The sequence below is a fragment of the Peromyscus maniculatus genome, chromosome 4, assembly GCF_049852395.1.
Source record: "Peromyscus maniculatus bairdii isolate BWxNUB_F1_BW_parent chromosome 4, HU_Pman_BW_mat_3.1, whole genome shotgun sequence".
Lineage (NCBI taxonomy): Eukaryota > Metazoa > Chordata > Mammalia > Rodentia > Cricetidae > Peromyscus > Peromyscus maniculatus.
Window position 1 is genome coordinate 93,455,972 of NC_134855.1, and position 27,333 is coordinate 93,483,304.

The following is a 27,333-nucleotide window of genomic DNA, read 5'->3' on the forward strand; positions in this document are numbered from 1 at the left end:
GGCTTTAATAGAATATTATGAATAGTCAAAGCAAATGAATGGATACAATGAGTTTAACCGTGTACGTTCCGGTGGGGAGAGCACAGCACACACCAAGGAGTTGTGGGTAACAAGAAAATGAGAGTGTGCTAATGACTGGATGCAGACAGGCAAGGAGTAATTCCAGAGTTCACAGTCAAACAAACTGCTTGTGGCACGAATACTTGTGCCCAATTACCAATTCAGAAAGAAAAGCAAAAGCCGTTTCAGTAGAGTCGGGTGGGAAATCTCCAATTAGCACCAATTAGCGAAGTTGCTTCCTAGAGCGGAATTCTGGGGATGTTAAAAAAAAAAATTCTCCCAGAATGCCTGATGGAAGTACTTATTTACCAGGTGATGAGATAGTCTTGAAGGAGAACGTGAGGAGGCCTTGGGCCCATGGGATGTGGATATAGATACGTGTTAGAACTTGCCTGCTCGATTTGACTGGTCAATCATGGGCTGTACTATCCTTCTCCTGGCATTGATAAACCTGAAACAGAAGAGAAGAGTAAGGTTAACCCAGCCCAGTCTGAGTGTTCTATGAACAGCTTTTGTGAGCACTGGGGAGGACACGTCACAATCCAATACCTACTGCAAACCATCTACTTAATTGACAGGCAGCTTGGCCCTTCCGTGTGCAAAAGCAGCTGACTGGATTGTGGCCTCCCTTGTCGTCTCGGAGCCGACAGCAAGACAACTTGCTACGAATTTTCAGAGAGGGACAAGACTTCTCTGGCAGAAAGCGTCTCCTTTCTGCGAGTGTGCGTGCTTTTGGAACAAGTGGGTTCCAGGTCGCAGCTCACGGGCTGGAAGATCTGCCTCTCTCCCAGGACTCCCCATCCATCCCGGGGAGATTCAGCTCCCCTTGCAGCTGGCCATAAATGAAGGCCAGGCTCCCGCACTCGGCTTTCACAAGGTATTGTTAGGTCAGCAAAGCCATCAATTAGGCTGTCTGAAGTTTTATCACCAACACAGCAGTAATAAGTGCTGGCCCAAAGACTTCTGGTCTTGGGGCAACTCCTGCAGCTTAAGCCTGTAAAGTTAGGGGTCACTCAGAGGTCAGTGCCAGCTGGGGGCGGCCTTTGCAGCCAAAGCTGGGACACCCAGGGCAGTGGATAAGCTAACTGCCAACCATAAACTCAGCCACCTTTCAACCCACTCGAAAGCCAGCCTCGGGTCCACATGGTTGATATTAGGGCCCGGGAAACGTTTTCAAATCAGGCGGTTGCTGATTCCCAGGAATGTAAGGAGCAGTGGTTATTTTGTCTAAGAAGCCTGGATCTAATTTTGTTGGAAATCCAAAAATAAGTGCCTACTTCATGTTACTTTAATGTTTAATAATGCCCATCAAATATTCATGTACAAACAGAGTAAGACAATAAGAAATCTCCTTTATTTCTCCAAATTTAATAAAAACAAAACAATTTTCTACCATTTGCGAGTTACTCCTGTCCCTGTGCCTTTAATGATGGTATCTCCCACATGTACGAACTTCTGGGAAAGATTCAGGGGCCTTGCACTAGGCTAGGGAGGGCGGGTGCTCAGTAGCATACCGCTAGCTGGTCCTTCAAAATGTTTTCTATTGATAACATTTGTTTCTCAGCATCCCTACTTTCCAGCCTTAAGCATATGGGGGACTTAATGATTAATGCATCCACATGGGGCTCCAAGCAGGACCTGAAAGTACATTCTCCAAAGAATTCTCAAGTATTGGCAGTTAAGTCCCTTGGAGGAGGACAGTGAGCACACACAGCCTCCTGTGAGTTCTCTGGTAAGAATACAGTCAGGCTGATGAATAATAGCCAGGAGAAAACCAAAGGAGTCTTTTGCATATGCTGTTTGCAAAACAATGAATTTCTTTAGTACTTAAGAAAAGATGTCTCCGTTGTCAAAAATGTTCCACCCCTTGGCTTTCGGGAAGGAAAGTGCCAGGCTACTGTAAGTATAGAGAGCCGGAAAAGGAGAGTTGAAGCTATGTATTTACCCCGTCCTCTGAAATGTTGCTGATCAGATCACAAAGACTTCCTGAAGCAACCCTCCTATCAGTTAAAAGAATTTATCTGAGGCCTAGGAGGGCCGGGTTCTTATTTCTCCTTCTAGGGGCTCTTCTCAAAGGGTCAGTTCTGACCAAGAGATGCCCAGAGCAGGCGCTTTTGCTCTGTCTTGATGTTTCTGGTGGAGAGGGGCAGTTCCTCTGTTCGTGTGCAGCCAATCCTGTTGTGTGGTGGGTTGTTTTTTTGTTTTCTCTTGTAGGTCAACCTTTTAGGTGATACAAATTGCTGCCCCCACTTTTAAATTTCCTCTCTCTTATTTACATCTGGAGATTGTTCCCTTATTTATGCTTTTCTCTCCTGTTCCCTCAAACACTCACTCACTCACAGAGCTGCAAGGCATCATGGTTCTTAGTTCTCAGCAGGAGAACTTCACACTGTCTTCAAACAAATAATTACTGGGAAGGTTAGAGGTTCACTCAAAGGTCATTTCTTTGGATACTCATCAGAATGTTTACATTAGTAAAAATGGGGGTCCTCTCAAAAGGTTGTTCAATGGGGGTGATCCAACAATACAGAACAGTTGAGAAAAAAGCATTCTGTGTGCTAGCAGGTCTTTATAGAAGTGCTGAACTTGGCAATGTCACCCCAGCATCACATTTTCAGCTAGTTTCCATGGCGTGGCCTGCATGTTCACTAGCAGTTATGGCAATGGCCTTTCTTTGCTCACTGCTTCTAAGGAGCCTTGAAAGAAAGAAGCTCCTGCAGGTTTTTACAGGGGGTGGGGGAGGTGGGGTGGTTCACAGAGAGTCTTAGAGACTTCACTTTCTCATGTGGGCTCCAAGCAGCCTCCGTGAAGTTTCACGCTCAGAGTTTTTGGTTCCCAGTACTGTTTCAAAATTCCAATGTATTCTTTCAAATAACACGGGATTTGGAAAACGTATGGGCTCCTGTTTTTGCTGTTGTTTTCCCCCAGAAATCTCTGAACATAAAACTCCGGCCAATTGTCAACTGCCTTAATCTCAGAATAATTTATTAACTCCATAGATATTATTAAAATTAATAATGTGTTCATCTTAAGAAAAATTGTAATCTTAAAAATGAAAATGACAACCCCCTCCTTCTCTCACACTGATGACTCACAGTCCACCACCTTTTAGAAAATATTCTCATGAACACAAAATGGAGCCATTTAATTCAGAGATGAAAGAAAAATCAGACAAGGAATGATTTTTTTTTTAATTTTGTTGATTCCCAATATGAACTTCCATATGTGGTCTTCCCCTAAATGATTTGACACAAATTCTTTCTACTTCCTCTGACTATACTTTAAAAATGACCTTTCCTTTATGCAGACAAAAAAAAAAAACATAATATCAAGTTTTGATTCTACTTAAACTCTGAAGCATCTAAGTTGAAAAATCTACTCATCTCCAATTGTTCAAAGCCAGACCTCCATTCATATGGAAAAATGCAACTTCCTGGTTCAAAGACAAAAGACTCCTCTTTAAAAGACTCAAAAGGTTTCTTGGATATTAAATGGGTCTCACAAAATAACATTTTGATGAGTTAAGTGTAAATGAATCAGACACATATGGATTAAGTTATCCCTGCATTTCACACGGGTTTAAAAAATAAGGGGAAGAGAGGGTCTTGGCAAAAAACATTTTGGACTTTGCCAAACCCAAAACATTTGAAAAATTGCTGAAGACATCCAACTAACCAAAATGCAGCAAGCTGCACCCAACTTTAATGAAAACCCCCACAAGTTATTCCCAATCCAAAGACTGTTAGGTTTTTCATCTGTATCTGATATTTAAAAAGAAAGAAGGAAAGAAAGAAAGAAAGAAAGAAAGAAAGAAAGAAAGAAAGAAAGAAAGAAAGAAAGAAAGAAAGCAAAAACCGCACAACTCACTAAGTTTTAATGCCGTCTTAGGATGGTTTTGAAGTTGCAGACATACAATATACTTCTTTATTAGTATAATTTAACCCTGTTATAAAGTCTCCTTAGATATTAAACAGGTTTTTAAAACTGAATTTTGTACAACTTGTGTGGAAATTGTGTTAATAAATCTAGTGCCTTCTCTAGATTTCCTTCAGAAAAAAATTTCATTAGCCTCATTGTGACTTTTTTTAAGGGCTACAGATAATTGAATTAGTGACTCCCTAGGGGATGAGTACCCCAAAGTACACTAGTTCTATTGATTTGTATTGAGCACGAAGTTAGTGCCTAGGCTCATACAAAAGCTTCCAAGAGAGTCTCCTGAGACTATTCGCATCTCTAAATTTTACTTAAATAGAAAACGCATTAGTATGTGCAATCCTTCAAACTTATATACCAAGACTCTTAGCTTAAAATAACTTAATTATAGAAATAAATTTAGTGACTTTCTAAGAATCAAGAGGCTTTTCTAAGTCAACTTAGAAATAAAAACAACAACAACAAAAAAACCTCAGTAGATTCAAAGCAATGTATTCCAAACAGCAGAAATCACTGACGCCCCACCTGACTCTTACTGGAGATACCTTCTGGAGACCACCAGTCACCTCAGGAAAATCCAAATATTTGAGCTTTACATGTTTTTTTTTTTTCCACCTGAAATCTGACCACTGAGTTTTCTTTTAGAGACTTTTCACTCCAAAGCATAGCTCAGGCTGATGGGAGTAGACTCAGATGTCATTTGATTGTTGGCTGGTTCCCCCACCCCCTTTTAAATGGCTGATAAATCCCTTCTTTCTGGTTCACTAACTTCTTGCCACACCTGGTAAGCCACGCCCTCAGGCAGCATTCCTTTTGTTAGAAAGCGCAGGCCTCTCTCCCCGAGGTTGCTTGGAAAGCAGCCAGCTCCGAACACTCTGAGGATGGCTGGATTTGAAGCTCTCTCCTGGATTGGTGTTGTCAAGGAAGAGGTTTGAACTGTTGACAAGGGATCAGATCAATTTGGAAAAGGTGTGGTTGGGAGCTTGGTGACAGGGGCCCAGTTAGAAAAAAGCTCCGCTTTGCCAAGCTGCGGGACTTGCCTACCAGCATGCTTTGGGTATCAGTGATGCTTCAACCCTGGAAAATCAGCCACTTTACTTATTTTTTTAATATGAAGAAAACAAAAACCAACCAAACAAAGCAAGTTTGATTCTGTGTCCTGGTCTCCAGTTGAATCAGTGAGTTAGGTGAGTTTAATGCCATTGAACAAGACCCTGGACTTGAGAATGACTGACTCACATAGCACATCCAAGGTTTTCACTCATGTTCAGACATGGAATCCTTTCCCAAAGACAACTTTGAGCAAAGTGAGCTAAATGAATGAGATTCATACATGACTTTAGGACACATTCACAGATCATAACTAATGTCCCTGAGCTGCAGCGTAATTATAATTGGATAGAATATTAGATTTGCCCACACCTGTAAAAACATGTGAAATAAATACCCATACACTTACAATATGAAAACATGATGTTAGTGTGGGAGCATGAGCACTCTGTAGTCTTATGAATTTGCCTCAAGTGGAGAGCCTGTTCATGCTGACGCGAAAGGCCCAGGGCAGAGTTATGAAGTGGGCGACAGTTCTTTTCCATAGCCGTCTACTGTGGGCTTCCAGGGTTTGATCTAACGTTCCCCCAAAGTTGCAAACACCCATATAGCTTATTCACTAAGATACTCAACTTTGATCACAGTCCTCTTAAGTATTGTCCCACATTTTAAACCCTTTCTGTAGAGAATGACACCAATAAACCCAAGGGGCTTGTGCTCTTTATAACTTCCATACGCCTCAGTTTCTTTCCTATCTACCAACTAGGGGAATAACAGCCTAGGCTATTTTGAGGACTGACAGAGACAGGGTATGTAAGGTTCTTGGAGCACAGCCTAGCATATAGTAAGGGCTTATTAAATCTTAGCCAATGGTCAGAACACACCTAACCAGTGGTCCTCAAATGCTCTGTTCCCTTACAGGTAGTAACTAAGAATGGATGGGTGACTACTAAAATTACCTATAATGGGCTGATAACAGCACGGGAACATGGTTTATAGCATGTGCTCATGTGGTAGGGTCTTTCTAGAAACTTGGGTTTCACGTGAATATGTAACTTTGTGTGTGTATGTGTGTGTGTGTGTGTGTGTGTGTGTGTTTGTGTATGTGTGTGTGTGTGTATGCTGGTGTGTGTATGTGTGTATGCATCTTTGTGTGCATGTGTATGTGTGTGTATGTGTGTGCATGTGAGTGTTGGTGTGTGTGTGTGTGTGTGTGTGTGTGTGTGTGTGTGTGTGTGTGTTGGTGTGTGGCCGCATGTGATTTTAGACACCAGTGAAGCACCTCTCTATAGGTAGCGTTGCAGAGTGGTCTCATTTTCGGGCACATCCTCTTAGAGACTTCCTAGATCCTCCTCCCTCTGGAGTTCCCTGGGCCAGCAGCTTCCAGGCCACCCCCGAGTATGAGTATTGCAGACACAGAAGCATCACCATGCCCCACCCAGCACTGCTGCTCCCGGATCTGCAGTTGAAAAGTTCTCTGAGTGACCTCTGCACCCTTATGCTGGCGAAGCCTTGCAGTAAGAGCCATCAGACATCTTAGTGCTCTGCCTAAGAACAGAAAGTTGTAAAGTTCAAGTTTTTAATTGTGACTCTCACGGCCGCAAACATTGCACACACCAGCCTCTCTAAGTACCTCAGATCTGAAGAGTCTTTTAATCACTTGCCTTGGGTACCAAACAATGTCTAATAATTTAATTCATTTTACTCCATCTGTATCTCTTAAAGTGAAAGCTGGGACAATGAAATGTCTTTGGCGAAACTGTCAACAGAGGGATCTGTCAGGACAAGAGAGGACAGCCACTCTTCTGTTTTACCTCTCCATCTACTGTTGGTTTGTTTTTTTTTGTTTTTGTTTTTTTTGAACTTCAGTAATACATATGATTCTTCTGTATTAAAAGAATTGTTAAAGGTGATGGAGAAAATTTGATTGAGCATTTTATCTGAGATTTATATGAACAACTGTAGTTTTTATTTAATAAAAGTATTTGAGAAATTTCCCTTTACATAGGGAATTATCTTTTATTTCTTCCTGAATCCTGAGCAACAACCAACACAATTCCATTAGTACACTCACACCCAGCGGCTGGTAACACAGTATCCAAGCAGGTCCCGACTTTGGAGCACTGTTACTCTTACAGAATGCTATACGGTTATTCATATGTGGCTATTTATCATGTATTATAAAAGTGATCTTTCAGAGCTATTTGAAAGCAAGAGAGAAGAAAACATGGGAACTTCTATTCATATCTAGAATCTACCCTCTTAAAGATAAAACACTCAGTCAATAGACATAAGCTATAGCATATTACCTCATCCTGTACATGATTTACTGCAGATGGAAATCAACAAGAAACTGAATTACTTTGAACATTTTACTACTGACATTAAAATTCCAGATTTGGAAACCTGTACACCTTAGTGTGGCTCCGAAAACCACTTTCTGCAGGAATGGAACACAGATCTAGAGCTTCATTCAGCTCCACCAGCCTATAAAGAAACAGTGACCGTTTTCAAAATGACCAGTTCCCAGCTCCCGCCCATCTCTCTGACTGGGCTTTGAGATCTGTGCAGTCTCACCTGATAATCAGTTACCTTCATTCACAGCCAGTTCCCATTCTGTTCCAAACATGTGCTAATTCACACTGAGACCTGATCCCCACAAATCTTGCAATTTTGAAATATTTTTGGCTTTGTGATCACCTTTGGCTGAACATTATCTCAGATTCTTCTTCTCATTGGAAGTCACCTAAGAATTAACTGGCCCCAAATGCACCACGCTGTTTAGCAATTATATATTTGAGGTGTTGGAAGAGGTCAAGGTGCATGCACTCACGTGTCCCGTGCTAGGGCTAGGTCTCTGATTAGCTTGTCATCTGCTCGGAAGAAGATGTAGGCTGATTCTCTCATACAGTGGAGCAGGCCAGCTGTTAGCTGCCTGTCAAGCCCTCAAGTGGACAAGAAGTCCAGGAGCAAAAATGTCATTCCTTTGATCTGGCAAGGAGCAGCTGCTGATTTATAGAGTGGGACTTTGTTCTTCCGTTCTATTTTACTTTCTTTCCTAAGGCAGAACCACAAAATCCAGGAGAAAAAAAAAGTGCCGTTCCCAGCAACATCAACAAGCCCTGACATCTACAACAGGGTTTTCTTGGCCCTAACAAAGCTCTCAGGCATCTCCTTTGACGCTCACCTTTCCCCCTCCCCCTCCCCCACCTTCACCATTTTTTTTTTTTTTTTTTTTTTTTTTTTTTTTTTTTTTTGCAAGCGGTAGTTATTGTTTAATTCAGCTTCTGTAAATGGAATGGACTGTGGCCAGCAAGCCTGGGGCATAAACACACCTGTATGAAAGAAGGCTTATTGTAGCAACCCTCTACAAGCGAGCTCACATGAACCACACGTTCCCGAGTTCAGAAAGAAGGCTCCATTTTTCCTGACAGCAAATTTCACCCTAAGTGAGTTTCTATTTTTGGTGTCACTAACCTGTGATGACCACATTTGAACCTTTCCCTCTCCGATGGCATTACACTCTTTCAATCAAAGAGAAAAAAAAGAATTTGCTTTTTTTTTTCTCATCTGAGAGCAAACAGATCCATCAAAAAATGTTTATCCACTGTCTATAATATCAATCATTGAAAGCTGACTTAATGTCCAGAAAGGCTTTAGCAAATGCAATATCCAAGATGCCATAATGGTGATTTCATTACTACTGATTTATAACGACATGCGTTTCCTTGAGTAACCTATAAGGGGAAAAAAAATCAACAACAAAATCTACCTAAGTCATGTGCATTTTCTTGCTGAGAACTGAGCTGGTTGCAAATGTCTGGTTTTGTTTGCAACGGTAATCCTGTCCAGTCGGAAGTGCCCGTCAACTGAGTGGGACATGCAACAGCAGCATTGAGAAGTCATCATGAGCTCGTCAGTTGTGTGACAGTGAGAAGTCAGCAGCCCTCTGGGCACCCATATGTGTACGTGTGTGAGGGCGCGTGCACACTGCACCTGCACGTGTGTGCGGCAATAAACTTTGCCAGGGACAAATTCATTAACACCTCAATAGATTTTTCTGTGCCGCTCCAGAGGAAGGTGAAAAAACAATACAGGTAGACATTCATTTTTGTTAATTCTAGGCTATTTATGTCTGTTCCTGGAAAGGCCGAAGGAGAAAGAGCTTGTTCTTGTTTGCTTTCAGTCAGGCCCTGTTCTAGTGACCGTCTTCTCCCTCCTTTCTTGTGTTCAGAGGGAATGGGGATTTATTTAGCTTGATTCCTGGCTTTATCCTTTGGCCAATCAAAGTATACTGAGCTCTAGCTTTCTCCTCCATGTTCATTTTTATTCAGCGGCTGTGTCCTCTGGGGTGTGTGTGTGTCCCAGTAATTGGCTTTGTGGGTGGGGAGCTGAAAACGGGCCTCACACTGTACTTGCTCATCTCTTTTCAACCCTGAAACAATTATTAGGAATAATTTCAAGGGTCATAAAAATCTGTACATGTGTCACCATTGATAAGCTGTCCATATTCTGCAGTTATCCCAAACCAAATTTAATGACATATTGACGACGTATGTAAATATATCTAAACATTTGAAAATGCAAATCATGCCTTTTGATACTTCTACTCTTCATATACACACAAACAAACCGAAAAAGTTACCATTTGAGAACACACAAGTTATTAGAAATAAACAGCCTATATCCAGTAAGTCGGTGCAACGACATCAACCAAAGACCTGAACAGAGCCTGATCACCAGGCATGGCGGTGCGTGGATACCTGTAATGCAAGCCCTGGAGAAGCGGAAGCAGGACAGAAAATTCCAAAGCACTCTGGGCCACATAGTGAGTTCAAGGCTAGCAAGGGGCAGCCCAGCAAGGGGACAACTAAGATCTGGAGGTACAGAACACTTGCAGAGGGGCTGGATAGATGGCTCCGTGGTTAAGAGCACTGGCTGCTCTTTTGGAGGACCTAGGTTCAATTCCCAGCACCCACATGGCAGCTCATAACTGTCTATAAGTCCAAGATCTGACATCCTCACACAGAGTTACATGCAGACAAAACACCAATGCACATAAAGTAAAAATAAACAAATTATCCAAAAAAAAAGGAGAGAACACCTGCAGCATGCTGGTTTAGCCTTTGCAAGGCTTTACTCTCCAGCACTAGAAGGAAAAAAGAAAAGAAAAAAGTTAAGAAACTCTTGGAAGGGAAGAGTTGAACCCGTTTGAAAGAGCATTTAAAAACAAAATCCAACACATGGCAGGGAAGAAAAGAAAGAAGAGCTGCTTGAAGGTACCAGTCCCACCAGGACTCCACCAGGGCTGACTTTGTTTGAAAGTGCTCAGGGTAATTGAACAGAGATTGGCTGATAGTTTCTTCTGGTTTCTGGGGGAACCTGGCTGCAATTCACAGGCAAGCTGCATGGGGTTCTTCAGAGGTAAAATGAGTCTCTGAAATTCGTGAATGGGGAAGTGAGACAAGGAAGCCTCTTGAGGAGACCTTTCCCAAGGGCCTGTTGGAGGATGAACTGAGCTGGGTTGATGAGAATGGGACAACTGAGGAGACTCACCACCCTTGGCCAACGCAGGGAGAAAGGGGAGAAGAGATGGACTCCAACAAGGTGCTAGCAATGAAAACGGGGAGCGTTTGACTTTTAGGATGACTTCTGCATTGCGCTTTGCTGGGCGGAAGGTAAAGGGCACCAGGATGAGAATCCATGTGTGCTATGTCATGGTGCACAGTTAATCAAAACGGGCCATTTGTTTGCTAGATTCCTACTTATTGTAGTAGAGTGCGGCACTAGAGCTGAAACGTTAGGAGGCCACTCAAGACAAGGACAAAAGAAGCGTGAACCCCGAAAACAAGAGACTACTTCAAAACCGTCTCTCCTCTTCATATTAAACTAGGACTCTTCTAGATCTCAAGCAGTATGCTTTAAAAACTGTTTGGCTACCTCTGAAAACACTCTACCTTTTCATGTGTCTCAAGATTTTACAAAGTCCTCCATCTGATCCTGTTGGTCAGTCAACTGTAAATTAAAGCCTACAGACAATGGCCTTATTTCTAGGAGGTCTAGTTTGCTCACTTTGAGTTCTGAGGTGATGTGTGTGAGCAGATTTAGAAGCTGGTGACAATTACATGCATGCATATGAGTCACACTGTGTTATGACACATGTTGTATAGCCTTACACTTAGCATAAGTCATTCTAGTCATCAGGGATTTTAAATGAAGTTTACACACACACACACACACACACACACACACACACACACACACACACACACCGTATTTTTAAGCAATTGCATAAGATAATCAAGGGCAGGTTTTCTCCAGGTGGTGACAAGTAATTTAGAAGGGAATTGATGGGACCGAGTGTTACATTTAAAAGGGACTCCATTAAGTGTGATGGTGTCCAAATTGTGTCCTCACGAACCATATTTTTCTTTTTAAATGGGCTTTTAAGGTGAAAGACACAGCACTTCACCATACTCTAGGTGTGGAGACAAATGGTTCACAAGTCTCTATTCTTCAACTCAGGCCAAATCACCCCAGGCCCTGGGATCTAAAGCACTCGGAGGGAGGGTGCTATGCATGTGAATGTCCCCACCAGAGTTTTCATTTGCTTCAGGGGCTCCTTTTTCTGGAGCAGCAGGGGATGTTTCAGAAGACCAGATCGGCATGCCAGAAGCATTTGGAGGGACCGGGCTCTTATCCCCCTTTCCTTTCTCCTGCTGGCTTAAAAGAAAGGATTTTGCTGAGGACACGTTGGAAAGGTGGCAACATTCTTGGGCCTTTTATCAATACCACTTCTTTCTTTAAACCGCAACTTGGTCTCTTGTTTGGGAGGCTGAGATTTTAGCACTTCTAAAGGGAACCATAAGTGAGAAATCTCCCAGGTGTTAAACTTTAGAGTGGCTTCAACCCAAAATAAGGGGGGGGGGGTGACAAGAGTAAAACACAGAAAGTCAAGTGCTATTATGGAAAAGATCCATCAAATAAAGCGTCATAAATATGCGTACAAGTGACATTCCTCCTATTAAACTCAGTGCCACCTAGCCAGGCTATATTCTCATCAAGCTGTCCATGGGGGTTAAAAATCAAAGATTTAAAACAAAAAAAATTACTAGTTACTTTCAAAAACTCTATATAACCAAAATATTACAAACCCTAATTCTATCTAGAAGCAAAAATTCTATTCACAGACATATGCCTTAATGTCCTTATATCCATGATGTTCCAACATCCAAGACTAATTTCTAAGCCAAATTTCCAGATTGTTTTTTCTTAAGAACAAATGAAACATCTTTTGCTTGGATTGACACCCAGGTAGCCTCCTGTGTCTTGGGCAGAGATGTTACACAAAGTATTTCCAATATGATGGTATCATTGCCCACAAATTTTTTAGCATCATCCTGTGATCATAAAAGACATAAAATATATCTTTATAAACCACCAGAGACCTAGCAAACTAGAGGTTATGCCATGGCTGCTTTATTCCTTAAATATTTTCGGTTTAAGCCATTGGTGAGTGGATACGCTCCCCCACCACCATTTACAGAGGAATGAAGACATGGACCTTCGATTCTTAAGTCCCATCTAGAGTTTAAGGTGCAAACTAGATGGACCACGGTTTGAGCAGATTTTTAGAGTATATCCAGGCACCACATCTCTTATTAAGATTCCCAGGGTAGTTTAACTTAACTCTCACAGACGAAAACAATGACATTTGGATTGTCTCCATCTTCACAGGAATAGATGTAACTTCATCTATTAAAGACGAAACAATGTAATGCTGTAATTGTTTTAACTGTCATAGATTTTTAAATCGTGTGATACACAAATAATTCAAGATTAATTCATAAGTTTAAAGTTAATATGCTAACTAGCTAGGGCCACACTATTTATTCCATCTGGGATGGTCTTCCTTCCAGAGCCATCTGGTCCATCCATCATTTGAAATTCTTACTACAGAACACCTCTTTGGGGTAACTTTGTTGCTTAATCTGATTAAGAGACATTTCCTGGGGCTGGAGAGCTGGTGCCTTTGCCTGCCACAGCACAAGCACAAAGACTCAAGTTTGAATTTCCAGCATCCATGTTAAAAAAAAAAAAAAAGTCAGGTGAGGCTGTATTCCTCTGTGTACCCAGTGCTGGGGAAGCAGAAGCAGAAACAGAAGGATGCCAGGGATTTGCTGACTACCTAGTATACCTGCAGGGTCAGTATCAGATTCTGTCTCAAAACATAAGGTAGGCCGCAATAGAGGAGGCAATCTCTGGCCTCTGTATATATGCAAGTGCATATACATACAAATGCAAACACTTGTACACACACACACACACACACACACACACACACACACACACACACACACACACACACTTCCCCAGTCATTAGCATGCATGCTCCCTGAAGAATTGATTCAGTGCAATAACCACAATTTACTTGTCTGGTTTTCACCTAGTTGATCTTATAGAGAGCGTATTTTAGTTCTGTGCTATCGACACCGTCTCTGCTATCTCCAATAAAATGTTTGGTGAATAAACAACTGAACGTGTAAATGAAAAGAGGGCTCCTTCCTCTAGGAAATAATTTAGAATTGACAATAGAAGAACCATTAGGGAATCTCTTGTCATTTTTTTTTTTTGCACGTGGCATAGCTCAATTCCTGATGAACGATGTGCCCTAGAGCAGGGCAGAGCTAAGATGGGACATAATTCTGGCTTCCAGTTCTGCTCTAATGAATGTCACACTGAGAAATAAGTGAGGACCCTAACTCACTACAAGGTGTGAATCTACCTGGACTGCAGGCAGACAGGAGAAGGACTTCTCTGGCAGAAATGGAGTCTCTGGCTCTGCCTGGCTGTGTGTGTGTGTGTGGTGTGTGTGTGTGATATGCATAGGATGAGACAGAACTGGAATGGGATGTCACCATTATGCTGGGCTGCAATGGGGAGGAAGGCAGATTGACCACTGCGGTCCAGAAGGTGTTGTGAGTGTGTATTCCGGGGGTGAGAGGCAGGAAACAGGAATGGAGGAAGGAAGATCTGAGGTGGAGAAAAAAAAGGAAATCTTTTTTTTTTTTCTTGCCGATTACATCGTTTTGTGAATTTCCTCCCAGATATGTTTGGAGGAACACTGGTGTCTGTGACTGTCTCTCAAAAAGGAAGAGTCCCAGGTCAAGTTCTATGGGATAATGTACACTAAGGTAACAAAAGGCAGGGCATTTTTTGCATTTGTACTGTGAGTTACATCATGGCTCTTTGCAGATTGATAAACACTCTCTAAAAGGGGATGAGAGCCACCAATCAATTCATAACAAGCTACTGGGGTTGTCAGGGGTGCTCAGGTTCCAAGCTCTTGAAATAAACCATGGCATTCTAGTTTCTAGTGGAGACTGCTCCTTAAAGCCATTCGTCAGTCTGAAAGTAGGATTTGCATCTTCTCCAAGTCAGTCTCAGATGCACAGGCCACTGGCAGGCCCGACGCTCTGCACACACACATCATTTCTTTAATTCCTCCTCCCAGTGGGACTGTAAACCATGGGAGCTTCCCAGCAGACCGCAGCATACCTCACCAGCATACTGACTGATCAGGCTCCTTAGAACTTTCAAGGGTAATTTGAAAATGAAGGGATGATTTTAGTTAAGGATATTTTCTCTACGTTTTCATTTCTCATTCATTAGATATTTTGCTATGCCTGATTTTTTTATTTCAAATAACTATTAGAAACTTAAAAGAAACCTTAAGTATGAGATACACAGTACTGGGCTGGTGAGATGGGTCAGAGGGTAAGCCTAAGGCTTGCCATCTAGCCTGAGAAGATGCGGTCTAGCCTCAGAACCCACAGGGAAAAGGAAAGGGTTAATTCTCCCATGTTTTTCTGACTTTACACATGCACCTCTCCTTAGGCAAAATAAATAACTGTAAAAAGTTAAAATATTTTTTAAAAGATACACTATGCATTATATATAATAGACACAATTTTATTATATATAATATATACACTATATATGTATTCTATATATGTATATACACACATATATATCTATATATCTATATCTATATTTATATCTATATATATCACTCCTGCAACACTGCCTGCAATTTTATTAATGAGATTTGTGAATGAGCTGTAGCCAGCTGACTCTACTGTATCCTATTGTGTTGGGACATTCACTTGTGAGGCAGGTAAGAGGAGGCAAGGAACATGGTGGAGGGATGCCACAGGGAAGGAGAAAGGGGAAAGTGAGAGAATCAGGGAATGAGGATGGGCTGCTTTGGATAATGTGCTTCAGCACACATCCAAGGTCCCCTGGCCCCCACCACCCTCCAATCAATTCCACTTCCTTGTTTACAGATCCTCCGTGTACAAAATTAGCTTTTACTTATAACCGTGTTAAACACCACCTGCCTGCCCTCTGAACCCCGATATTCTGGGACGAGGTCAACGTGGTGAAGGCCTCTGGTTCTATAGGCAATCCTGTCATTCAGGCTAACAGCAGTGATTCACTCACAGGAGGCAAAAATGACTCAATTGTTGGGCTTATTGACTCCAGGGAGCACGGCTACTCTATCATTACCGTGGAGTGCAAACACCCTGAGCTCTGTTTTGGTCCACTTAAAATTACTATTTGCTGTGAAGGATTGGCAAAGCAATTCTTAAAATGATGGGGGTGAAAGTCAGGCAAGCGCCATTACGGGCTTTTCCTTCCGTTTCAGCAGAAGTAAGCATTCTAAGACTCTCCAAGCCTGACCCACTTGTTTAACCTTTTATTCACTTTGCTGTATTAACATATATTAACTGGCGATATAAGCCCTAGGAGGGATAAAAACCTCATGACCAAATTATGGTTCCATTTTCATGGATAACCTCTCCTTGGGTAGAAATTAAACCCCAATATAAATACATTTTAGGTCTATACAAAATTGAGGAGGAATGCCAAAAAAAAAAAGAAAAAAAATGTCATGTAACAGTCCTGCAAAGACCACAGCAACTATGGAGTGGTCGGAAAAATTACACACGAGAGGACCTATTGGAAAAACCAAATAAATTTAATTAAATAAGATACAAGATGATTTTCCCGTGTCTTATCTACTCCCCTTGGTTAATATCCATGGCATACTGATGCTGCATAATTGCTCTTATGGAATGCTGCAGCTCAGAGCCGTAATGAGCTGCCTCTGCACAAAGGCAGTGCGAGCGGTTTCCCCACAGAGTTATCTTCTCAATTATTTATACTCGCTACACTTTCACATAATGGCAGTTTTAAAATCAAACAAACAAAGCAAAGCGTACAATAAAGGACGGGGACAAGAAGGAGCAGGGACCTTTTTCCTTCCCTTTTTGAACACCAGAAGGGACAGGCGAGCCACATAAAGTCTACTAAATTTGGATCCCAGGAAAGTCTCAGGGGTCCAGCAAGTAGATGACATCAAAGCGTTCAGAGACTGCCACCTTGGCGAGGCTTAAGCAGCTCTGCATACCTGTGTGGCTTTTAATCTGTCATCTAGAAACATGGGGGAGTGCAAACTTTATTCCTCCCTTTCCTAAGTTTGTGAAAATTCCTGATCGGAAGATTTGCTCCTCACCCTACCCCTCTCCCCATTCCAGAAAAAAGAGAAGGTGCTGTAATTGTCAAAATGATGTCACTATCGACAGGAAATGGTGTATTCTGACATTCACTCCTCAGGCAGTGAGGAGGCCAGCCTTTTTCATGCTGGTTACGGCCACTGTCCACACTGGGCCTTTGGCCTCCCACTATAAAACCTACAGACATACGAAAGCCAGGCCCTCTACAGATAGGCAAAGTAAGACTAAGGGGATAGTTAACACTAAACTGTCATTTGTGATGTTATTTCTTTCACTGTCTGTGTGTGCCTGTTTGTGGTATTCAGAGGTCAATGTCCAGGATCTTCATGAATTAATTCTCTGCCTTATTTCTTGAGACAAGTTCTTTTTTTCTTTTTCTTTTAAGGTCATTTCCAATGATGATGATGATGATGATGACGACGACGACGACGACGACGTGCATGTGCGTGTGTGGTGTGCATGCTTGTGGAGGTCAGAGGACAACTTTTGGTAGTTGGTTGGGTCTGGGGATCAAACTCAGGCCATCAAGTTCTCTGGGTAGCTCTCTTTTCCCAGCTGTATCATCTCACCTGCCCTGATTCTGTCAGGTGATTCTGTCATGAAACCAGGGGCTCACCGACTTGGCTGGACCTCCTGGCCAGCAAGCCCTAAGGATCGTCCTGTCTCTGCTGTCTGAGCACTGGGATGCCAGGCAAAGCACTGTTTCTGTTTGCTTCTCTTGCTGTTGGGGACATGAACTCAGGTCCTCACGCTTTCTGGCAGGGACTTTCTTGATGGCACCCTGTCCCCAGCCCTGTAATATCATACTGCGGTGTAGTGTTGGACTCCAGAATGAACTATGGACTGTGGTTTCGAAGCTGTGCCTACTGGGTTTCTAGCAAGGAATTTTCAGTGAGCAGTTCAGAGCAGATGTTCATTCCGTGGCAGCTGGTGTGACTTCCCAAGTCACAATCTAGAGATGTGGCTGAAAAGCTTCTATTTCATTAAGTTAATTAACTTATTTTGACATTTATTTTATTTTTGTGCACGTGCATGTGGTGTGCATGGCCGTGGGTGTGCAGATGTGTGCACTTATATAGGTGCAAGCACCCGTGCTTGTGAACTCATGGAGACCAGAGCGGGCATCAGGTATCCTCCTCTGTCACTCTTTGCCTGGTCATTTCGAGGCAGGGTCTCTTCCTGCATCTAGCTTGGGCTTTTCAGCTCGTCCAGCAGCCAGCAAGCTCCCCCCACCATGCTCCTCCTACTCCCACCATGCATAGCGCTGGGGCTGCAGATGTCCAAGAGTCAAGCATGGCTCTGAGAAGCCGATATTTTCAAAAGTTAAGTGTAAACTCAACCAGATGCATAGATGGAGCTAGATGAATTCAGCATCTAGCTTAATGTTTTCTATTCAATTATTGTTAAGATTCAGGCTTTAGGAAACAGTCAACACTGTCTTCTGAAACAGTCACCCTATCAACTGACAGCCACAAACATACTTGTGACTGAAGGTATCATTAGCAATGCCAGTGAGCACAGATGTTGTGTCATCTACTAGCTATTTCAAGATAATGTGTGTGTGTGTGTGTGTGTGTGTGTGTGTGTGTGTGTGTGTGATGTGTGCACATGCGCGTGTGCACCCATGTGTAAGATGCCAGTGTCTTCTTCCATTGCTCTCCACCCTGTTCTGTAAGACAGGATCTCAGTCTCACAAACTCACCATTTTGGCTGGGCTAGCCTAAGAGCCCCTAAGGTCTGCCTGTCTCCACTCCCCAATCCTGGGGTTAGATGCATGAACAGCCATGCCCAGTTTTTAATGTGGTGTTAGGTATTCAAACTCAGTTCTTAGGCTTGTACAGCAATGCTCTTACCCACTGAGCCATCTCCACAGCCCTTCAAAATACGGCTAAAACAAAATACCATTGATTTCCTTAACAAAAGTAGCACTCCTAAAAGATAAGACAAGCATAATTAAAACCCTTACTAACTTGATCCTTGCGATACGCTCACACACACATTCACTGCATGTATACATACAGACTCATTTCTCACAGTAGACCCTATGACTTTCAATCGTTCTTGATTTGACAAACAGGGAAAACCAAAATCTTGAGGAGATCCCCACCACCCCTCACCAAGCACAGATGTACTGCTGTGAAAGGTCAGAGGTATCAGCATGGAGAAGAGAAACAGAGATGATCCACAACCCAGCAAGGTCATCAGAAGCCAACAGTTAGGACTGAGTTTGGGGCCGCCATCTTGTCATGTTTTGCCAAGATAGCGGTCTGGCTACTTACTGCCATGGCAAACTTGTCGCAGCTCCAGAGTACTAGAGCTGAGCCACACTGCTTTCACTACTTCTCTTCTTTCTGCCAGAGTGACTGACTGGCAATATGGTAAGATTTGAGGGACGGCAATCTTGGAGTTATGGACCCAATTTTGTTATCAATTGGAAAGTTAATGGATCCTAGTGGTTACAGCAGGCCTAGTGATCTAGACCTGTTAATTCCACTTACTCAAGAAACTGTGATAGAACTATCAAAAGTTCAAGGCTAGCTTGGGGAACTTAGTGAGACTTTGTCTCAGGATAAAGAGTAAAAAGAGGGCTTGTGCTGGGCACGGTACTGCGTTCTTGTAATCCCAGTATTCATGAGGTAAAAGTAAGAGAATGAGGAATTAAATGCCAGCGGCTATATAAGCAGTTTGAGATCAGTCTGGATCACATGAGACCTTGTCTCAAAACAAACCAACCAACTCACGGGGAAAACAAGCCAATCACAACAGCAACAATAACAACTCAAGTGGGCTGGGGGTGTATCTCAGAGGTAGAGGGCTAGCCTAGGATATGTGAGGACCAGGTTCAAACCCTAGTTAGCCTGTCTTGCAAAGTCTGTCCACAGTGCTTCTGACATTTTGACCTTTAACAGGGAGAATGATGTCTCTGTGTTTGTATGTGGACGTCAACTGGGCGACAGGTGATGGCAAGGGATGCAGCTGATGAGATCCCCCCAACACACCTCACCCCTACCATCAGAGCACTCAACACAAAGCCTGTTGGAGGCAGAGAGACAGCAGAATGAACAAAACCATACAGCAAGCACACCCTGGGGCATTTTGAATACACTGACTAATGATTAGTTACATGTTGGGTCTAGGGGAAGAGTTGGGTAGCTTTGTAGTTTGAATGGTTTAGAAAGGTTCAGAAGAGAGGTCTCAGATTCTGAGAATAGATGCGGGTGTATTTTAAAGCCAGTGAAACCCGATTTAAAGGCTGGTAGAGATCAAGGGTTTGAGATAACTTGGTTGTGAGGAGCTTGAAGGGCAAAACTCAAGCTGGGTAAGATGGTATATGCCTGTAGTCCCAGTACCTGAGAGATAGAGGTAGGATATAAGATTCAAGGCAGCCCTGGCCTTAGAGCAAATTTCAGGTCAGCCTGACTACAGAATAGTATCTTGTCTCAAAAAACAAAAACAGAAATAGAGACAGCAAAACAAAACAGGGAAACTGAAGGCTAGAGCAGACAGAGCCAGGCTGGCTTCCATTTCTCTGAGGGCTTCTGCTGTCAGTGACTTGCGTAACAGGCACGAGGCTCTCAACTCCCAAGATTCGTAAGACGTTTTCCCCAGCTTTCCTCAACCATGGCAACACATTCTCTCTTAGTAGACCAGCCAATTAACCAAACATTAAAGCAACCCACAAATCTACATTAGTGGCTTTGCAGAACAAAAAGGAAGATATGTGAAGTAACACATCATTGTTATAAACTATTTGAGCCAGGGAGTTCAAGAGGCAACTAGAATGAAGGAGCATAGAGTGCAGCCAACTAACCAACCAACCAGCCAGCCAACCAATCAAACACACACACACTCAGGAGTAATGGCTGGCACCTCTCCCTTTCCTCCAAGTACCACGCACTGGAGACTATGTCTCAGTTCACAGCGATGTGGCTTTCGGCTCACCCAAGACAGGTGCAGATCTGATAAGAGGTTGGCACACGCATGCTGAGCCTCGTTTACAATTTGTTTTGCAACTTCCCTTTCTAGATAAACATTGTCCAACAACTTCTTAAAAAAAAAAAAAAAAAAAAAAAAAGGTGTGCTTACTTGTCCTGTTCCTAAGATTTCCCCCACCCCCTGCTTCTTCTAAATGTTCCCTCAGGACGCTGGCTTGCAAAGTAGAGAAAGCTTGGATTTCAGCTCCGGTCTCCAAGGTATTCTAGTGTTCAGCAGGGCCGTGTGCTGGGAGGGAAGCTCTCTACCTTACTGATTTAATTAACAGGATTCTTTTCATTATTGTGGGGATTTAGTTTCTTCTTGCCTTTCAGTGTTTGGGAAACACTGATTTATGTTTTATATTTTGAAGGGAAATTTATTGTTCTTTGACAGCTGAGACTCTTAAATCCCTGGCACCAAAGGGACCCTGGGGAGGTGTCACAGTTGCCTAGCCTTGCCTACCTATATGCAGTCATCTCAGGGGCCCCCTCTAGAAACGAGGACCATCAGCTGCTCGGTGCCCCACCCACCGCTCCTCCAGCTGATCGTTATATCAGCAGGGGTTGGCCCATTCCCATTTATGAACAGTGGTATTAGTAGGTTGATCAGTAACTGCGAATCACAGATTCATTTAAGTGAAGACAACAGCCCATGAATTTGTGAATTCTATTTAATCTCTTCGCTAAGTGGAGCTCACTGAATTGTTAGAACGGGCTCTGCGTATGATGATGGCCATGACGGAGGCAGAAATCAAGGCAAATTTTCTAAATATGAGCGTACACAGGGAGACTCTAAAATAAAACCTTTGAAATTAGCAATGTCTGGCATGGATAGCCATCACATTTCATTTGTTTGTTTGTTTGTTTATTTATTTATTTTGGAGCAGTATCTATTAAACTCTGACTTAGAAAAAAACTAATATATTTAGTGAAAACTTTGGAAAACATGTAGCTAGTTCATATTTCAGGTACCAATTAGTATCCATCATCAGGTTGTAATGGAGATCATCTTCTTCTAAGTGGGTTTCATAATTCATTACTTTACTTTCATGCTTATTCTCATTATTGACTTTTATTGAGTTATACAATAAATGGGGTATATACATGTATGCAGATTCTTATTTAATTCTCACAAAACCCAACAAAGTGGATGGTGTTAGTAGTAATTTTCTGGCCAGTGAAACTGAAAGTTCACAGAATCCAGTACTGTGGCACAGTTTTCACAGTCAGTGGTTAAAGTGGGCTCTGGTGCACAGACATAGACAAGGCTGAGGTCTAGAAAACCAGGACTTACAGCAGCCATGCTTCGTTTAGCCATGCCTTCGTTCCCCAGGCAGGTGGGACAATGGACCTACCTTTTACACCAACAATGTAGCTCAGGGCCTTGGTAAGACTCCCTTTCTAAGACAATTTTAGACTAGAAACGTCATATCTAAATGCATAAGCCAATAGATCCAAAGGTAAGGTCTAGAAGAAACAGAAAGAGCATACAATTCTATAGTAGTGTAGAATTTTAAAAATCTTTAAAAGAAATGAACATGGGGGTGTGGCTCAGCTTGGATAGAAATACAGAACCATACAATCTGCCTTCCATTCTGAACCTGAGCTACCAGCTACAAGCTAACGTTCTTGTTAGTTAGTTCTGTTGTTATATGAGAATTCTGGTTTTGAAATGTGAATTATCTTTATTGGTTCGGCCTATGTATCAGGGTACAAAAATTCAGAGAATGATTTTGTCTTAGAAATTCAGGCTTCTTTTTTGTTTGTTGTCTGTTTGTTTGTTTGAGACATGGTTTCTCTGTGTAGACCAGGTTGGCCTCAGACTCACAGAGATCTGCCTGCTTCTGCCTTCCAAGTGCTGGGATTAAAGGTGTGCACTACCACTGCCCCGCTGAAATTCAGGCAGACTTCTTAAAACTTTTACCACCAATCTTATTTTAGGAAAAATGTCACATAGGAGGCACTAAATCATTTTCCCACTGAAATGGCTGGAACGAGTTTCAGGTCAATGAAAAGGGGGAGCGGAGAACAGAAGACACAACCTGACTGTGAGCAGAAGACATAACCTGACCGTGAGCAGGTACAGTCAGTGCCGTTCCTTATAAGGGGGAATTTCAGCATGGTAGTGTCTCTCTGCCTCTCTGATCACTACAGCACCTATCACGAGTCCCATTACCATGATATGCATGGTACACTCTCCTTCAGGTGATCTTGATCTCTCTGCTTCATTTTCTCTCCCTTATTAATAGTCTTTGATTGCTCGTAGAAATTCTAGAAGGCACGACACTCGATCCCTTTGAACAAATATTTATTCAGTGTCTGCTGCCTCCTTGGCAGTTCACTCAGGTCTTCTTAGGGAAGCACATAAAAGAAAAACTTGTATGAGAAGCCACACTTTCAAAGTGAAAGAAAACCACTAACTCGGAGATTAATTTCACGTCCTCTAGGTCTCTAAGCATAGCTGGGAACACAGGATGCACTAACTCGTTGATCAGCGTAGTTATGAGGTTTGGAAATGTGGATCTGAACCCCGCTGATGCCACTTATTGTTACATTTGAGACAAACTCCTTAACTTTTAGGTGTCTAAATCACTTCAGCTGCAAAATGAAAATTAGGAGAACTGCTTCAAAGCTTTGACCTGAAGATGGGTTGTGAAGGCCGGTTTGCACTGCAAAGCATCGCACCATCACCTCAGAATTATAGGGCAGCCTTTGGACCATCCTACAAAGACGGTCATTGCTTTGCGGTCTTCTGGATTCTTAGTCTCAGAAAGCCTGGAGTTTATCAGTGAAGAGACAGCACAGTACAGGACAACAGTTCCAATGTTGTAAGAGTGCCCGTGTGAATGCAGAGAGGGTGGGTGGAGGTGGCATGCATGAGAAGGGAAGGGTGAAGGGAACCTTTGGTGTCTTGAACTTTGAAGGATTGTCATAGCAGGAAATAGGAAGTGTAGGAGGGAAGAGATCTCAGATTGTGGAGACCTCTTGATGTACAGGTCACACAAGAGCTCTTGGCTTACATGCTTAGTAGAAGAGTTCCTGATTGAGTTGGGAGGTAAGTGTAAAGCCTCTCACAGCTTCTTAGCTTTGTAACTTCTCTGATTCACCATTTCTCAATGGCAGATGGGAGACGGTACCTAGTTAAGACACTTTTTGTAAGGATTTCATATTTAGTCAAGTAATTGGAGCTTATTTGAGAGATTATAAAAGTTGATGATTTTTTTAAAGCTTGGAAGGATCAATAGGAGAGTCTCCAACACTGCTAAAAGAATTGTGAGTAGTGGCCTGGTTATGAGTATAGTGACCCATTCATGGCACTTAGTTCCTCTGCCACTGGAACACTGGAGAGTGAGTTTCACAATATATTTGTGTTATTTGTTTTCATTTCATATTTTATCTACAATGTCCCACTGGAACAGAGGGACTAGACTGTCATTGGAAAGGAATAAGTCAGACACCTGAATTTAAGGGCCTTTTGTTCAGGTCTGCCTTTCCGGGTATTCTTTTTCTTCCCACACTGGCATGGATAGACAGAAATACAGTGAGTGGACCTTTATTTACAGCTCATAAATTATTTATCCAACTGTTTAGGCACATGAGACTAACATAGCTCTTCTATTCTGGTTCTTTTCGTTATTTTGGATTGAAACATGGATATCAGTGCTTGGACGCCAACACTAAGGTTGGAGGTTAACATTTCAGAAAAACCCAGAACCCTGCACTGTTTTCAGCAACCACTATTGCTATGTTTTAATCCCCAGAAAGCTTGGAAGGGCAAAAGTGAGAAATGATGCAGCAGTTATTTTGCTGACTAATAAAAACAAGACTGAGAAAACACCTGAGCACATGTGTGGCGGTGACTCCAAAGACGGACCACAGATTTGGAAGAACAGACCCCGTGATCTCTTTGGCAAACAAAAATCGCCCATTCCCCATCAAGTGTAGAGAGTGAAACAATAAACTTGACTTGGGATGAGAGGCATAGCTCTCTGAATCACCTGTGCTTTAGGGTGAAAATAATTTGGAGATTATAAGATCAAATCCTTGGTTTTTGTTTGTTTGTTTTTTGTTTTTTGAGAAAGGGTTTCTCTGTGTAGCTTTGGTGCCTTTTCTGGAACTCACTCTGTAGCCCAGGCTGGTCTCAGACTCACAGAGATCCACCTGCCTCTGCCTCCCAAGTGCTTGGATTAAAGGAGTGTGCCTCCACCGCCCAGCCAAAGGGGAAACTCTGATAGAAGTCACACAGAGGGTGTGCTTTTCTTTTTTCTGTTTAGGATGGAACTGGACGACCTAACACCTATGGGTTGAAAGGCAGTGGTGGGTAGGGGTGAGCGAGTTGTAGGGGTGGTTAGGGGTTGGTAGGAAAGGGTAGGGGTGAGCAGGGTTTAGGTAGGGGTAGGTAGGTAACAGAAGCTCTTAAAAGTTCCAGAAAGGTCAGTGAGACACTTCTGCCCACTCTTCGTCTTGAAGAGCCAAATCAATTTTCACAAGCTCTTTATTCATCAGTCAAAAATGATATATAAAGCTCTAAAACACACTGGGCAGAGGTGGTGCACACCTTTAATCTCAGCACTGGGGAGGCAGAAGCAGGCAGTCTGAGTTCAAGGCCAACCTGGTCTACAGAGTGAGCTCCAGGACAACAAGGGCTACACAAAGAAACCCTGTCTTGAAAATCCAAGCCAAGCCAAACCAAACAAAACAGCTCACCAAAGTGTTACTCCTATTGAATAACATTGCTGAATCACCTTGGATAAATTTCTAATGAGGTGTTTGCCCCCACAGCAGGTATCAAAAAAGAACACATTCTGTGATACCTGTTAAATGACTCAGAGTGTCTAGTGGAAATCTATAGAGAAATCTATGGATTACATCTATCACAAGACCAAAAGAAGCATGGGCAAGACCATAAGGAAGGATCCATTCCAACAGAACATGAGAGCAAATGTATATTCCAGACAAGTGATACTCACCCAGCTTGCTCTAGAGGGCATTAACTATATGCAGACTCTTTTTCCTTGGTACTGTGTACTGTTTTGTGATTTGGTATAATGTGAAGAAATTGATGGTTATATCATTGCCAAATAAAAGAATCAATACATCTTTTAGTTTCTTGCTTTAACTTAAGTAATAGAAGATTGCTTTCTGCCTCTGTGTCTTGGTTGTTGTCCACTTTTTGGTCCAAAGTAGAAAGAGATCTGGATGCCACTACCTTTTGGGTGGTTTCCACAGCTTATATCTCAGCACCATTCAACAAAAACTCCACCCTTACCACATGGTGTGGCCACTGCCATCCCAGTGTTCTCTCAGCACTGCTGAGGAGAATGAAATCTGAACGGCCCTGCCAGAAAACAAGCCAGTAGATAACACTATAATGCTAGACACAAGCGCACAAGCGCTGGCTGAGAAGCCTGAGGTGCTACAGACATCTGAAGGCAGAGAAACAGGAGTTTATAAACAGACTGAGCTTGCCCTGAAGAGCTTAGCTGTGTGGGAACCCTCCCTCAAAGATGAAGAGTCCTAGGTTGTCTAAAGAGCTTTCATCCCGACCAGTGTGGGCTGGTGGAGAAAAGAAGATGTTTCAATCACATTTTGACCGAGGAGTACCTCTTTCATTTGGTAAGCTTGGTGGAGGGGACACCAGGAAAGGGTTAGCTATGATCCAGGAAAGGGTTAGTTAGCCTTGGTCAGACAGCAAACAATTCACCAAGCCTGAAAGACCTGACATTTCTTCATTGGTGAGGAGGGAGTAATGACTTCAGCCCTGTTGCTTCACAGGACTGATGTAGAATCAAATGAGACAGTCTAGAAAAAAGTGCCAGGAAAGTGTAAATGACTATGAAGTATAAAGTGATGTGGTAAAGAGGTTCTGCAGTGAAGAATCAAAAGTGACCCCCCCACCTTGTTCTGTATCTTAATTCACAACATCCATTTTTTTGTAAGTATGAAGAATTTTATGGAAATTCATTTAAAAGGGTAAAAACCAAACAAAATCCTAAGAGGGGCTGGGAGTTGGAATGTTCTCCCCCATGTAATAGGAACTTTCTATACAATGTTGTAAATGATGCAGATCAGGGCTGGGGTGTAGATCAGTTGGAAGAGTGCTTGCCTAGCACGCAGGAAGCCCTGAGTTCAATCCCCGCCACTGCGTATATTGGGTTTAGTTGCATATGAGAGGTAAAGAGGTGGATCAGAGGTTCAAGGTTACCCTCCACTAAATGGGTAGTTTGAGGCTAGTCTGGATACATGAAACCCGGTCTCAAAAATAAAAAGATTAAAAAAAAAAAAGTCCTACTGAGCTAGAGATCCTTAATATAATAGGAAATTATGGAAGTTCTCTAGAAATAAAACACAAAAACATACTCATAAGCTATGATGATTCATATGTATTGGCAATGTTCTTAGCAAATCTGTCACAATTTTATCTGCTGACACAATGAGAAATATGCTGTCCACATAATACAAGATGCACTCACCTGTCTAAGTGATAAGAGGTACTTGCAAGTGTCTCCCTTGTAGAGTGAACCAAGGAGGAAGCAGTGAGGCCTAGCAGGGTGCCAACAGCCCACGTTTCCCAATTCTGAACTACCTTTTTCTCCCGAATAGTATCATCCTAACCTAATGGTTGTCTTTTTTATCTTCTCACTATATATGTTCATTCTGCTAGGAAAACATGACTTAATCAATGTGTGGATTTGATTCCAGGCTACAGAATGCAGGCTTCTAAATAACCACTTTAT

At 42.5% G+C, this 27,333-nt stretch overlaps 1 protein-coding gene across 13 annotated transcripts in view; it reads right to left on the reverse strand.

Moving 5' to 3' along the window:
* Meis2 (Meis homeobox 2) overlaps positions 1 to 27,333 on the reverse strand; it is a 221,032-nt gene that overhangs the window by 5,307 nt on the left and 188,392 nt on the right. For all 13 annotated transcript variants that reach the window (XM_076570320.1, XM_076570321.1, XM_076570322.1 and 10 more), the window contains one exon: positions 453 to 511. In XM_076570320.1, the coding sequence (XP_076426435.1) occupies positions 453 to 511 (59 nt within the window). The remainder of the gene's footprint in view (positions 1 to 452; positions 512 to 27,333) is intronic.